We start from the raw sequence: 15,238 nt of genomic DNA, 5'->3' as shown, positions 1-15,238 counted from the left end.
AGAATATACTATCTGATGCATAGATATATTAAGAATTAAGATCTAATAAAATTATACCGCCACCATTAAAAATAAATAATGTAGCAATTAATTATAACACTTGATTGGTTTTAAGTCTACTTTTCAGATGTTACCGGTTCGAATATTATAAAACTTGAGATCACTAGAGGCTTATATAGTCGTTAATTTTAAGATCTTGAGGGATTAATCGAAATACGTGTAAATTAACCCGGACACTCACGATTAAAAAAAATTAAAAATATATACTCGCAAAAGCAAGGTAGTCCCAGCAAGACAAATTTTAAGTAGCTATGTATTTTTAAACCTTTAATTTTAGTCTTGAAAAATTTAATTGCTCTGAACCAATCAAATTAAATTTTAATCGCTTTGTGCTTTGTTTTTTTATTTTACATAATGGATGGCTAGATAAATCATTAAAAAATTAATATAAAAAATATGTTAGGTTAATTCTTGATTTTTGTTGTTTCTGACCATTGATTTATTTCACCTCTGTGATATTTTTTGGTATTGGAGAAAAAAAAAACAAAAAACTTCATTTCCTGGCTAGACAAATTGGTTTTTTTATTGTTTTTTTTATTTTTTTAACTTGTTTTTTTCTTTTCATCAATCAATTAGCATTTTATTTCATTTGTTTTTTTTCATCAAATTTTGATTCTCATTCTTTTAATTATGTTTTTTTTAACTTTTTTAAATTTGTTTTTGTTTCAATTTTATCTCTCAATATTTTATTTTATTTGTTTTTTTATCCAATCTTGATCCTCATTGTTTTTATTATTTTTTTTAATTTTTAATCTCTCATTATTTTATTTCATTGGTTTTTTATACTAGATTTAATCCTTATTGCTTTGATTACTATTCTTTTTTGTTAAGATTTTTTTTTGTCTTATGTAAGATCATCTCAATCTCATGACTAAAGCTACTTATTTTAAAGACTTAGCTCAATTTAACTTTGATATATTTTAAAATATTTTTATTTTATCATTTGATATTAGGTTATTAGACCTTAACTTTCTATTTTCTTCTTCTTTTGGGGTTATCCTAGGTCGTAAGTTAGTTAAATTAACACAAGTTGCTTTGAATTTTTTTTAATTTTTTTTTTTAATTTTATTATTTGATATTGGGCTATTGGATCTTGGGATTTCTTATTTTTTATGTCTTTTTTTAATAGGGTTATCCTAGATTGTAGGTTTGTCAGGTTAATTCAATGTGACTCATATTTTTTGAATGTTTTTATTTATTTAGTTAGCTTTGATTCCTTTTCTAGCTCATTTTAAAAAAATAATTTTTTTATCTTAATTTTATGTTGAGGGTGGTGGATTCGTAAAGTTAATCTAAGTTAATCTAATATTTTTTTCATGTTTTTTTAATTATTAATTTTTTTAATTTTATCATTTAAAACTAGTTTTGTTCAGCCTTAAGCTTTTTTTTATTTTTTTTATTTTTAGGTTATCTTAAATTGTGGACTCATCAAATTAACATGATTCATTCATATTATCATTTAAATGTTTTATTTTATGTTAAAAAGAAATTAACCCGTCCCGCGCGGCACAGGTGTGTAATGGAGTATGAATTAACCACTGCATCTGGACATTGACTATTCTCGCCACGTGTCAACAAAGACCATGCCCAACTCACACACACCAAAACATTTCCATTTTCGCACCAAAATTTTCCAGGCGCCAATATTTAGCGCCGAAATAACCCGCCAACATTACCCGCCCAAAACCCTCGCCCAAAACACACGCCCCAAAACCCTCTTCTTTATAAACCCTCACAAAACAATGGCAACCACCAACCCCCTCTTGGCAACTCCGCGCTTTCGCCCCCATTGAATCATCGCCAACCACCTGTTTGTCGAAATTCCCCACAGAAAAAACGCAACAATGGTAGTTCCTTTAGGCCCTGGAAAATTCTATGGCAGCACCCTCCCTCGCCCCAGAATCTACACCGATGTAAGGCACAGCGCTGAACGAGTAGACCCGCCAGTTCCTGTTATGGATCCGTTTCTTTCATGGGCTCATGAAGCTCACTGGTCCATGGGAGGGCTCAGTTTCACCCGCCTTCGATTTCAGGGTCGAATCGAAGGAAATACTGAGAAACTACGAAAACTCCGCGAAAAAAAAATCAAGTTATTAGCCAAAACTAGCCCGAAGAAGAAAGATTTGGCCCCGGATGGGCAGAAAGAGCGCAATAATAAAAGGGGTGGGTCTGTCTCGCCTCCTCCAGCTCCTAACGTGACAAAGAAGAGGAGGTTATTGCAGTTGATTGACGAGGAGGAGAGTGAAGAAGAGGAGGATCAAGAATTTGAGGAAACTGTGAAGATTAAAAGGGGTCTAGCAAGGAAGTTAGTGGGTGATTTTGAAAGGGTAGCTAAAGATAATCACAATGTGAAGGTTGCTGATTTGGAAAAGACGGTCACTGAGGAGGTTAGCAGAGAGGAAAAGAAATCAAGGGGTGGAAAGAAAGGTAAGAAAAGTGGTGGAGAGAGTGGATCCGAGGCTGTTATTGGCTGGATTAGGAGTTCACCAAGGTTGGCTAAGCAAAGATATGTGAAAGGGGCTTAAAATTTATCAGATTGTGAGCTCTGTTAAATGTAATGAAATAGTAGGCAAATAGTCTTAGTTAAGGTTTTTTTCTTCTGTTTTTGTTGTTGTTTTTTAAGTCTCGACTTATTTGATATGAAATTGAAATGAAATTAGTGTTGATAAGGATACGAAGGTTTCAATTTCATTGAATATATCTATATCAAGAATTTCTGACTGAATCTTGTTTCATTTGATTTGATTGGTGTTCATGTTGATTAGATTGAAGATGCTTCATGGTCTGTCTAATTGTTCAGTGTATCCAAGTTTCAGTTATCATTGCTGTTCCCTGGTGCTGTTTTGCTGCTACTCTCATTGCTGCTATGCTAAAACTTTCGGATTATAGTTTGCCTAGTCTTAATTGCTCAACTTGATACCCTTTGGGAATTCGATCCTCGTTTTGGTACATGATATTAACTGTTTGGCACCAGCTCATTTTCAGATCCAAAAACAAGCAGCAGCTCTCCTCTCGTCTCCTGGCCATATACTGGAAAAACATGAAAAGAGTGTTCACTAGTTTTAGGCAATCAAAAAACCTTTTGCCTGTACCAAAACTTGGCAGATTTGCCATTTCCATATCTTCAAACCAGTACCATGGAGCTTGTCATGGTAGGTTCTTTGCGAAGGATTGTTTTGCCCTGTGAACATTCCAAATTCTGCAACAATGGATCAAAACTTCCACCTGGGAATCGGTCTATGGAATCCTACCGTATCTATGTACTTGGTTCTCCCATTTCTGACTATGGTAACTCCGAAACACGGTTTATATGGTAATGCTGTAGGTTTCATGATTACAAAGCTGGACGCCCCAATGAAGACATTTACTCAGTAAAGACGGGTTTGTGGAGAAGACTTAAGAATCCTCCTGCACCCCATTACCAAGCGTTTGATAGCAAACAAAGATCAGTTTTCCTGCATGGAGCTGTTCACTGGATTGTAACGTCCGAGGCAGGGATTCGCAATTCCATATTGAAGTTAGATACAACTGATGATTGTTTTACTAAATTGAGCTTGCCAGAAAGCTTGATCCTGATAATCGTCTATTTGCCTCCATCTCAGTGTTTGAAAAATGTCTTTTCTGCTGCGTGCTTGGATTCTAGTCCTCATTCTACATCTGGTTCTATATGGATGATGAAAGAACAGGTGACACTCTTGGGAAGGCAGTTCAAGTTTACTTTAGCAGCATCATCGTGACGAAAACCGCAATAATGTACTAAGGGTGGATTGCTATTTGTGTTGGGGATTAATGGACGAGTGGCTCCATATAATGATGAAGACCAACAACAAATGGATGATTTTGTATCTGGTGTACATGGAATATCTCATGGAAATTTGATAATTTTGAGGAAAGCCTCGCTCTACTCTCTACTCGATGAAGAAAAAGCTCAATCTTACTCTAACAATAGTTGGTACAAGTGAGAAAGAATGGGAAGAAACAGGTGAAACAATCAACTTTAACACTTTCACTTTTTTGTACTGTCTTAATTTCTTCCTGTAACAAGCCAACGATGGCAGAACTACTCATGATAACCTCATTATTATTTTTAATGCAGGTTAGTTGAATATTGTAATGGTTCAAGTGTTGAGTACTCTTTCCTTGAGGTTTTATTAAGCAATGATATCATATTTTCATTTACTGAAATCAGATGATAAGATGATTTTGAGCATTCTTATGTCCTGTAATTATTAATATATTGACATGGGTTCTAAATTGGGGGTTTGGGGTTGTGGTAAAATGGAGTTCGGGTAAAATTTAATTTTTTATTTAAAATTTAATTATTTATGTTATTTGATGGTTTTGATATATTATATATTAGTATTAAAAATAAATTAAAAAAAATAATAATAAAATATTATTCTGATGTATTTTTTAGTAAAAAATATTTTGAAAAAAAATTATTACTATACTTCTAAACATCTAGTTTTCTTTAATTACCATTTATTATTTTCTTGGTGGATCGAATCAAGAGATAAAATTTTTAAATATCAAAACCAAATATTTAATATAATTTTGTTTCATAAGTAAGAATTATTGCTAAATCTTATTAAAATATAAAAGAATTAGAGCAACATAAATATTTTTTTATAAGTGAAATAAAAATTGATATATATAGCCATAAATGGTTGTAAATAAAAGTTATGTATATGATATTTTATTACACGATGAAATTTATTTTATTTTAGATGTTTCACATGAAAATCATGTCAAAAACATAGTTTTTAAATCTAATTTAATAAGTTAACTCAAGAAACCTGTAACTTGAATCCTAACTTGAGTTAAGTTTTAATTTCAATTAAAAAAGATATTTTTCTAATCATACCCAATTAACTTGTAATCTAGCCAAACCTTGTATACCCATTCAAAACAACACCATGATTTTTTTTTATTTTTAAAAGAACAAACAATATTGTTTTATATAAAAATAATTAATTAAGTTGATCAGGTGACCATTTTATATGTTAGAAACTAAACCGGATATGATAATTATGGTTAACAAGATAGATTAAAAACTTAATGTTTATTCAAAGATAGAATTGACTCAGTTAAAGATATAAATATACATTAAAAAATTATATTATTATATAAGAACCCTATTTTTTTCTTTTAAGTTTGAGTTTAAATGAGATTCAATTTTTCCAAACACTTTAGTCAATTTTTTTTAAAACAATAAGTTTGATAAAATCTTTAATTTATGGATTTACTCTTGGATGTTTAACTGATTTTATTAATGGGTGTAAAGTTGATGATTGGTGTTTGTTTGAGAATATGGATGTGGTTGCTTTTTAAAGTGTTTTTTATTTAAAAATTAATTAAAATAATATATTTTTTTATTTTTTAAAAATTATTTTTAATTTCAGCATATCAAAATAATCTAAAAACATAAAAAAAAATATTAATTTGAAGTAAAAAAATATAAAAAAATTTTAAATTTTTTAAAAAATATTCTTAACATGTAAAAACAAAAAGGATAAGATAGAGTTGAAAAAATTTAAAAAACAATAAGATTAAAATTGATGTATGCAATTTGTGCAAGGCAACCTCTATGTAGGCAAACGTATTTTTATTTTCTGAAGTTAATCTGTATTTCACAGCTCTGCTATTTTTTGTCTCTCTGAGTGGTCATTGAACACTATTTTTTTTAAATAATATTATTTTTTAAAATAAAAATGACATTGTTTTGATAAATATAAATTAACTAGAGTTAATTATATCAATTTGTAACCCAAGCCTCGGGTTGGATAAAGAATTATATATATAAGGGTTATATTAGGAAAATTAAAAGAATACAATATAACTAAGGAGATTTTTGAGAATATAATGCAGGTTACTTTTAAAAAATAATTATAATTAAAATAATATTTTTTTTTTAAAAAAATTATTTTTAACATTATTACATTAATATAATTTAAAATATTAAAAATAACTTAATTTAAAAAAAAATATAAATTTTAATAAAAATCAGATTGAAACTCCATATAACACCATCTTTTTTAAGTCATTAATCCTTTAAATTTCTCCTCTAACAAAATACAAACCCTTCAGCTGGCATTTCAAGAAATTTCATGAAAGAAAGACTAAGAGATTCTGTAGAGTGAAGAAAGATGACGGCTATGTCTCGAGCAACTGGTTTGCTTACTAAAAACCCAATATTTCGTCTTCAACAGCAAATGGGTATGCCCTTCTTTTCCTCATTTCCCTTCTCCACTACTTGCAGTAGCAGCGGCACTGATAAGGTGTCCTTTAGTAACATTGATGATGCCTTAGCTTTTTTCAATGACATGCTTAGCAAGAACCCTCGGCCTAGTACTTATGATTTTAATCAGTTACTGTCTGCAGTTATGAGGATGAAAAAACATGAGACAGTAGTTTCTTTGTCCAAAGAAATGGAACTTAGAGGAGTTAAACATAATGTCTTCACGCTCACCATATTGATTAACTGTTTCTGTCACTCAAACCGTGTTGATTTTGGCTTCTCTGTGTGGGGAAAAATTCTTAAACGTGGTTTTGAGCCGGATGTTGTAACGTCTACTACCTTGGTAAATGGGCTCTGTAAAGAAGGTAAAATGGGTGAAGCTGTGAAATTGGTTGATGATATGGTGGAAAGAGGGTATAGACCTGGTGCATATACTTATAGTGTGGTAATAAATGGTCTTTGTAAAGTTGGGAAAGCTGATGTGGCTGTTGGATATCTTGAGGAAATGGAAAAGCTAAGTTGTGTGCTGGATACTGTTGCTTACAATTCGGTGATTGAGGGATATTGTTTGCAAGGAAAAGTAGATGGAGCTAGAGAGGTATTTGATGTGATGGCGAGTAAGGGCACTACGCATGATGTTTGTAATTATAACACCTTGCTTAATGGATATTGTAAGATGGAAAGGGTAGACGAGGCAATGCAAGTTTTTGATGAAATGTTGAGAGAAGGTTTAGTTCCTACTGTAGTTACTTACAATACTCTGATAAAAGGTTTGTGTCGAGTGGGGAGAATGTGGGCTGCACATCAGCTTTTCAGGAACATCTCTGCTTGTGGCCTCACTCCAACCATAATAACTTACTCGACTTTGATTGATGGTTTCTGTGAACAAGGGAATCTTGATGAGGGGTGGGCACTATTTCAAGAGATGCAAAAGAGTGCTGTGAAGCCTAACTTGGTAGTCTACACCATCCTTATTGATGCTATGTGCAAGTGTGGGAAGCTTAAGGATGCAAAGGTATTGTTTTCTAGACTCATCGTGGAAGGATTTCAGCCTGATGTTCATACCTACACTGTGTTAATTGGTGGAATTTGTAAAGAAGGATCTCTAATTGAAGCACTCAAACTTTTTAGAAAAATGGAAGAGGACGGCTGCACACCAAATGCTTGCTCCTATAATGTGATTATCCAAGGATTTCTCCAACACAAGGATACATCAACAGCAATGCAGCTTATCTGTGAAATGGTCAATCGGGGATTCTCTACAGATGCTGCCACCAGAACCTTGCTGCTAGATCTACCCACCAATGATGGGAGTCCTGCTCTTAAAAATTTGCCAGGGCTCTGTGACGATCATCATGATGTAAAGGTGAAGTAACCTTTGAATACTCAATGTTGCTTTGATTAATGCAGCAAATTAAAAGTTGTTTCTATTACCCTTGCAGCTTTTGTTGCATTTGGTTTCATGCTTGGGATTTTTCTCCACTAGCATTTAGGTCATATTTGCTCTGTAGAGTTGCGCCAGTGTCATCTTTCTGACCTTGTAGACATTTATGCTTGTAACAAACAATATATTTTTAACTGAACTTATGTAAACCAAGGAGGTTGGAAGATTGTGTGTACTTGTGTACTTGCCCATGGAAACTTCTGTGCCTTTAGCTGCCCTGTCTCTACCTTCATAAATGAAACTAACTGGAAAAAGTCTATTCACTAGTGACATTCCTGGCATTTTCATTTCTGAATGAACATGATATATTTCTGACTAAACATGATTTATTGAGGTTTACATGCAGTGTAATTTGTATTGTTGTTGCTCTTATGAACATTCTGGTCCTTACTTTATTTGACTGATTTTGATGATATAGGTGATTTCATTTTTTTGTAATTTCAGAATTATAAGTTGCTTGTTTTGTTCTCAACAGTTCTATCAATAGGAGGGGAAGAATTTAATCGGAATCTGCTAGTATAATTTAGTATTTTATTTTCTGATTCTGGGGCCATAGTTGAAGCAGAAAAAAAGTCGCATTCAAATTCCTATTTGAGGTAGTCTTAGTGTCTAGCAGTACTTGCCATCAAAATATAGGGTTGCTTCACTCTTCTTACTTGTGTTTTCTGTGTGCAAAGAGGTGAATGTTGCAGTTCATATGCATTCCCTGCATAGAAAAGTAATGAATATATGATATCAGATTCATCGAATTCAAACTTAATTCTCATTTTCCTCTAGGAGTATAAAATATAAGAGCTCCCTTGGATTTCTGGGCTACAACGTAGGTCCCATTTGTCTGTTTCCTATCAGAACTCATGTGATCTATTACAATGAGTGCATGACCCACAGTGCTCTTAGATATAAAAAGGATTGGAAGATATTTTGGTCTATCTCTCTATCATTTTCTGTTACGATTATAATTTGCTAAAAATTTACAAAACCACCGTATTAGTTTAGTGCAGCTTCTGCCTTGGCCTTTTTGGAGTGATCAATCAAGAAGTTTTTCCATCATAAAAGGGTAAGCTTGTTACTCAAAATACCATTACTCATTGCCAAAAGCTTATTTTTTGGTTTCCAACACCTTGGGTGATGAAAAATTTCTAAAACAATTGACTTTTTGGTGTATAAAATTGCATGAAACGAGCCTTGTCCTTGTAAAATGGGAGCTGTTTAAGGACAGCCTCCTAGTACCAATTACCTTGTTTGTGTCTGCATTCCTTCCATTGTGCTCAAAGTCTACCTTCCAAGCTATTTCTGACCTCTGCTTGGATGCTGGAATGCAAAACCCTTTCTTCCACCAGCACCTCCTCTCCACAAACAGGCAAATGCTTTTTTCCCGACCTTATCTCTCAATTGCAAATTTCTAAAAGTGTCTTCCAAAAATCACTACATACCTGAGCCCTTCCCTTCCATAATCAAATTCATGATATCGGAAATAGGATCTTTTCGGGTGCTCTCGGCATACCACTACTCTGACATGAAAGTAGAGATGGGTTTTCTTTGTATTTACACATTTTGAGGGTTTTGTGAAGTGAATTTGCGGGTTCTGTATATATTTTACGTTGTTATTTAATTATTGGTCTCTTTTTGAGGGAGTTGTCATCAATAGGCTTTGACTTCTTTTGGAGATTTTGGTTTCTTGTTTGTTGATTTTGATTCTTACCGGATCAGGATTTTAGATTTTGGTTCTTGTTTATTTTATTTATATGCATGGTGTGCCTGCTCAGTGTAAGATTTTGGATTGGTGTTGGGTTTTGAGGTGGGTATTGATATGTCTTTGTACTTGCTGTCAGTTCTTAACAATTTGGGTCTGTTTGCTCATAAATTGTTGTTTTATGATTTATTTTTTCTTGTTCTTGTGCATACTGGTTTCAATAATCGCTTGACATTGTTTTTTTCTTTTGTTTGGTCCTGTAAATTTTTTGTTGATAGACTTTTCATTTTGGTAATGTTTAAGAATGAGGTAATGGTTCTAAATTTCCTAGTGTATGCCTCATGTATGCTTGTTGAGCAATCTTTGCTAAGGTACTCGTTAATATTAATTTCCTAAAAGCAGGCTAATCACAAATTTGACCGGGATGCTTTGTTCTGTAATAAACATCATAAATTCTTGACATTGTTTTATCTGGTATTGATTCATGATAATGTTTTTGATATTGGTACTGATTTACTGATTTGATTGGCTCAATGGAAGCAGGGTTGTGATGCTTCAGTCTTCATGAATGATGATGATGCTCTTGCACTTGCCACCCAATAAAAACCATTCCATTGAGAGGCATGATGCTGTTCGCAACAAGACCTTGAGAGGTTTTTTTGTAAAATGGACATGATCACAGAGGAGCTTGACGATTCATGCCCAGGGTTGGTTTTATGTGCTGATACGTTTGCACTTGCCAACAGATATGGTGTGTTCTGGTATGTTCCACTGCTTTTGTTTCTTTGCATGGTAAAGCACTCGACAGCTGATCTTTTAGTCATTTAGTGCTGAAATGATCAAAGTTGGTTCCTCAGGTTTTAGGGTTTTTTTTTTTAAAAAAAAACTTTCTGTAGAAAAACACGAGCTTTTCCTAATGACATAATTATCTGCACCAGACTCATTCAAGTGAAGTCTTGGCTAATTAGATTACAAGATTTGTATTCCGTGTGATGTTAAATGTTTGATAGCAATGCAAAGATATTAGGACCTTATCATTTCGATTCAAATTTCATCAGTTTTCTTTCTGTTTAGTCACTGAACTTTCTGAAATAAGAAATGAATCATTCCCAGTCTCAGCCATGTGATTCTTTGCTATCCAAGGAACATTCATAAATCGTTATCATTGAGTATGCTTATGGTGTTTGTTCTTGCTTGATCTTGCAGGCTGGTGGTCCATTTCCAGATTTTACTGGCAGGAGAGACGGTGCTCAATCATAGTATGATGAAGCCATGGATGAGATTCCAAAGAATAATGATAACATGACCCAAAAAGCATTCCTCTTTTCCGCAGGGGTTTTGATGAAAGAGAAACAATAGTTTTTAGGTGGTGTTTTTTCACTATCTTGATCAGAAAAGATAGTAACAGTGGAGGTAGAGAAAAGACAATACAAAAAGAACATGGAGACATAATTGTATTAGTTAGTGATGAACAAGATAGATAGAGTGATTGTTTTATATCCTGTTATAGATAAAATATACAAAAAAATCTATTTTACTATTAAATCTTCATATTTTAGAAGTTAATTAGTTTTTTTTTGTGTAAGTTTATACTCAGCCTCAGCTCTCGCGTGTTGCAACCCAACAACCGTGATCTTCTCTTTGATTCCCCTCCTCTTTTGTCCCACAGTCTCGGCTTTCCACAGGAAAACCATCACCCCCATGGAAATTAATATTTAGCAGAGGATTTGCAAAGATTAGGGTTTTCAAATGTGGAGACTACAATCAATAATGATAATGACAATCAGAAAACTCGAGCCCCATTCTTTATTTATTGTGGAATGGTTCGGGTGGAGTCTGGTTACGAAGGTAGAAGGTTTTGATTGGTGGTGGCTGAGTGTGTTATCATGAGAAATAACAATTGTTGTTATGGGTTGTGGGTTTGGAGAAGACGATGTTTGGTTGGCTGTGAGTACAAGAGTGAAAGATAAACGGGGGTTTTATTGTTTTTTTTTTTTTTATTGATTTTTAAAACAACTTTTACTTTTTTAAAATGTAATATTTAAAAACTTAGTTATAAAGTGATAAAACGATGAAATTATAGGATGTCTGGAATAATTTATCATGATTAATAATTTTATTTATATATTGACTCGAGTTAATATAAGTCAATAATTAACCAAACTCATGATCCGATTCTTGTTTTAGGTTGATCCTCAAATTGATTTTGAAAACCATGATAATAATAATTTTTATTTTTATATGTTTTAATTGGATAATTTTAGAACTTTTACAAATATATTTTAAAAAAAAAAAAAAAAAATATTACCTATCAAGATATGTCCTCTGTATACTTTTTGTTTTGAAAATACATAAATTTACTTTAATATTATACTGTGAATAAATTTATTTCTATATCTTTATCTTTGTTTTTTTAATCAAATATATTTTTGTCTTTATTATTTTTATCTTTTCTGTCCCGAGATAGTAACAAAATAGAAAATTACATTTAATTAATTATCAAAGATATAAAAAATATAATTATAAAAAAATATATTTGGTTGAAGAAATAGAAATAAAGAAATCAAATAAATCCGTTTTCAAAATAATTTTAAAATAAAATTCTGTATTTTCAGAATATAAAGCACAGGGCGACATATCACTTCTGTTTTCACAATCTACGTCTATTTTATCAAAAAAATAGTAACCAGATGCTATCGTAAAAACTCGCCAGCCAACATAAAGCAAGCTTTGATAACTGGCATTGTTAGCAAGCTGCAATGCATACAGTTAGCTAAACAAAGCGCAAGCTGATCTAACATAAAGCAATGATTAGATGTTAACCAAGAGCCTTGAGATTAAATGCTTAAAATTTCTCATCAGCCTTGCAAGCATGATAAAGCTTTCTTCCTCAGCATCATCCTCAACCATATTGATCAAGTTTGTACTTGTTAGCATAGCTAGGTGCCAGCATTTCTATAAATCCAGTCTAACAAAATCCCAGCCACCTCCTAGAGAATACTGCAAGATTAGGGCTATGCTTGCAATGACGGAACAACCTTTAGAAGGGACTTTACTATGAGAACTTTCAGGAGTTAATTATCACTGCAATCAGTACAGTCTATTTTGTAGAAATTCTGCAGAATCCCTTTTCTCTCTTTCTCTCAATTTCTTCTATCTCTCCCTAAATCTTTCTTTCTATCAAGAATCACTTTGTTAAGCCTAGTCCTTAACAGGCCCGCAATTCTTTCTTAACTTGTTTTGCCCTCTTATGTGAATTGTTCAATCCTGAAAATTTCACACTTGTGATTACAGGTGTGTGTGTATAAAATTCCTGAATCTAATCTGCATTTTGAGGCATCAAATCTCTCATTTGAAAAGCATAAGATTTTACAGAAATCTCTGCAATGCTATATTATTCATCAACCTGCTTTCATAACTTGTATATAGTTGAGAAGAATATGGTACAAAGCCTGTGACCTGAACCCTATCCTCGAGCAATCCCACACCACAAATGAGAAAACATAACCCCCACAAAGAAAGAAAGAAAGAAAAGAACTACTAAATCTCACTGCCTTTGCAAACACAATTATTTCAAATACTGATTTTGTCGAGTGATTCCCTGGATTCTGCTCAATCTGCATGATTTATCAGGTGTTCGTATGCTTCATCCTTTTGCCTGCGCAGATGTGCCAGTTGTCGCTCTAAGGAGATTATACGTTTTTCTACTGCCGGCAATTTTTTCTCAAGTTTCTTAATGCTAGCTTTCAAAAACAAATGTTGCTTCCTTAAATCCACCAGTTCCTTAGCATGAAACTAGAAGAAGAAAAATGTATCATTGGTAGGTGGTAAGGTGGATGAAGAAATATAAAGTTGATTTTTATCTTGTTATTTAAACTCACTTTGATTTCCTCTTGCAAGGCTTTTTTTGGACCTAGTGAATTCCATATCTTTCCCTTGACAGTAGCATTAGCAATAGCTTTCTCCTTAGCGATTTCAAGATGTTGAATCTCTTTCAGTATACTCTCATCTCCGACTGTGCTGGCATTGTAGCAACCGTATAGCAATTGGTAATTCAATGGATAAATCTAACACAAACAGTGAGTAAATTTAGGTCTACATAACAGTGAACATATTAAAAGAATAAGAAAACAGATTCAGTATTTCAACTTACAGAACTATCGATCTCTTTCAGTGACGACCACAAACTGACAATCTTATCCTTCTCACTTGCCTTGATCTCTCTCAGAAGTTTTTTCTCTGCAGCCAGATTCTTGCTTCCATGTAGCAGTTTGAAATTCAGGTTCTGAACTCAGTTTCATAGGTCAGTTAGAAAGAGCATGGTAAGTGGAGAAGAACTATAGTCAAGATGTTACGGAGCCAAAATGGCTTTGACTAATTGAACTCTAAACATGCTATTCATTCTTACACGACAATTGATGTCATCAGCAACTAAGCATGAATTTATCTCTCGATCCTGGTACGCGCTGTTTGTGAAACTCAGCTTGTCTAGAGCTGCCTGTAAACGTCCCTGCTGTTTCTTCCTCGAAACCACGCCGTCTTTCAATCTCTTTTCTCTTTCATGTAGGATTCTCAACCTTGAGATTATGTCTTCTCGATCCGACTGTTATTGCAAGAAAAATTAGTAATATCAGATCTTTCAACAGAAGTCTTGCTGTTTTATGACATCATACTGGCTATTGATATATATCATTAGCTACCATTCTTTAGGATAGTTAGCATTTTAGTTGGTAAATCTACCACGCTTTTCCTATCATTGTAATGATTCCAAATCGTAATGCCACATACCCTTCTTTCGGCTATGTTTTTGTGCACCTCGAGCCTTCTCTCATTTAGACTTTTTATCAGGATCTCAGCCTCTTCTATTCTGAATCTTGAATCTGGATCTTCACATGGCTTGACAATATAGGGTTGGTCATTTGCATTGCCATTTATGGGATCCGTGGCTAACTCACCTTCAGTCACCAGAGAAGTTGTCGTAAAATTCCCTCCCGAGACATCCATAGCTTCAACTTCTGCTGGCTATCACAAACAAAGAAATTCTTAATAGTCTTAACTCGAGACTTCAAATATTTGACAGCCAAATAGGATTCAAGATTCTTACCTCAAGCAACTGGATAACCAAACAGTTCCGGTGAGCTGAAATATGACTGCAACCCTGATTTATAACCTTAACTATATAACATACAAAGAGTTGATCCAAACTAGCATCTCCGATAATTGCTTGCCTGTCTGTCACCAATTCAGTACTTGCTCCCCAAGCCAAGAAAGTCTGACTTTGTGAAATAGAGAGGGGTTTTTTCTTCTTATTATTGTTCAGATGTCATTCTTAATGGTGGGATTAGCATGGTCAACAATGAGAAAAATATTAGCAAATGGCCCATTAGAGAATCATATGGAGGTTTCGAATGAATGTACTTGTTTTCACAGAGCAGGTCAACGGGGAAGGACATTTTTGCTTATAAATCATGTAAGATTTTGAAAAAAACAGGGAAATCCCATTTGATATGGACATTTTGTTTGTCCCAAAACAAAATGAAACAAATCAGAGGAGAAAACAAGCAATGATTTAAAATTAAGCATGCCCACTTGAGGCAATACCGTCAAAGAGTAATTTAACGTAGTATTAAAACTTTAATGATCAAATGATAAAGACTTAAGCTAAAGCCCTCTTAAACTGCCTCGTAATTTTCTCATTTGAGTGTGTGTGGTTCTTCAACAGCTTGAGGTGGCACCAAACGCTCTTGCTGTAGCCAAAAAACCATACATGGACCTTACAATAACAACCATAAAGGAAACGACA

The 15,238-nt window shown here is 33.4% G+C and overlaps 3 protein-coding genes across 4 annotated transcripts; 2 read left to right on the top strand and 1 right to left on the bottom strand.

Moving 5' to 3' along the window:
• The first annotated feature begins 1,668 nt into the window (after nt 1–1,668).
• On the top strand, nt 1,669–2,785 carry LOC133669399 (uncharacterized). The gene has a single exon (XM_062089519.1). The coding sequence runs from the start codon at nt 1,905–1,907 to the stop codon at nt 2,583–2,585; it is 681 nt and encodes a 226-aa protein (XP_061945503.1). The 5' UTR covers nt 1,669–1,904; the 3' UTR covers nt 2,586–2,785.
• A 3,349-nt stretch (nt 2,786–6,134) lies between these two features.
• LOC133669526 (pentatricopeptide repeat-containing protein At1g12300, mitochondrial-like) lies at nt 6,135–11,001 on the top strand. The gene is made up of 3 exons (XM_062089701.1): nt 6,135–7,664; nt 9,979–10,196; nt 10,642–11,001. The coding sequence occupies exons 1-2, from the start codon at nt 6,207–6,209 to the stop codon at nt 10,036–10,038; spliced, it is 1,518 nt and encodes a 505-aa protein (XP_061945685.1). The 5' UTR covers nt 6,135–6,206; the 3' UTR covers nt 10,039–10,196; nt 10,642–11,001.
• A 1,801-nt stretch (nt 11,002–12,802) lies between these two features.
• On the bottom strand, nt 12,803–14,843 carry LOC133670146 (uncharacterized). Of its 2 annotated transcripts, none has more exons than XM_062090638.1 (6): nt 14,540–14,843; nt 14,224–14,453; nt 13,844–14,038; nt 13,589–13,720; nt 13,317–13,502; nt 12,803–13,230 (listed from the first exon to the last, which is right to left on the bottom strand). In XM_062090638.1, the coding sequence occupies exons 2-6, from the start codon at nt 14,437–14,439 to the stop codon at nt 13,048–13,050; spliced, it is 912 nt and encodes a 303-aa protein (XP_061946622.1). In that variant the 5' UTR covers nt 14,440–14,453; nt 14,540–14,843; the 3' UTR covers nt 12,803–13,047. The 2 variants fall into 2 exon arrangements, with proteins under 2 accessions (XP_061946622.1, XP_061946620.1); XM_062090636.1 differs by having other exon boundaries at nt 14,224–14,457; nt 14,540–14,841.
• Between the last annotated feature and the right edge of the window lie 395 nt (nt 14,844–15,238).

This window comes from Populus nigra, chromosome 12 (genome assembly GCF_951802175.1).
Source record: "Populus nigra chromosome 12, ddPopNigr1.1, whole genome shotgun sequence".
NCBI lineage: Eukaryota > Viridiplantae > Streptophyta > Magnoliopsida > Malpighiales > Salicaceae > Populus > Populus nigra.
This window is presented reverse-complemented; position numbering and strand designations above follow the sequence as displayed.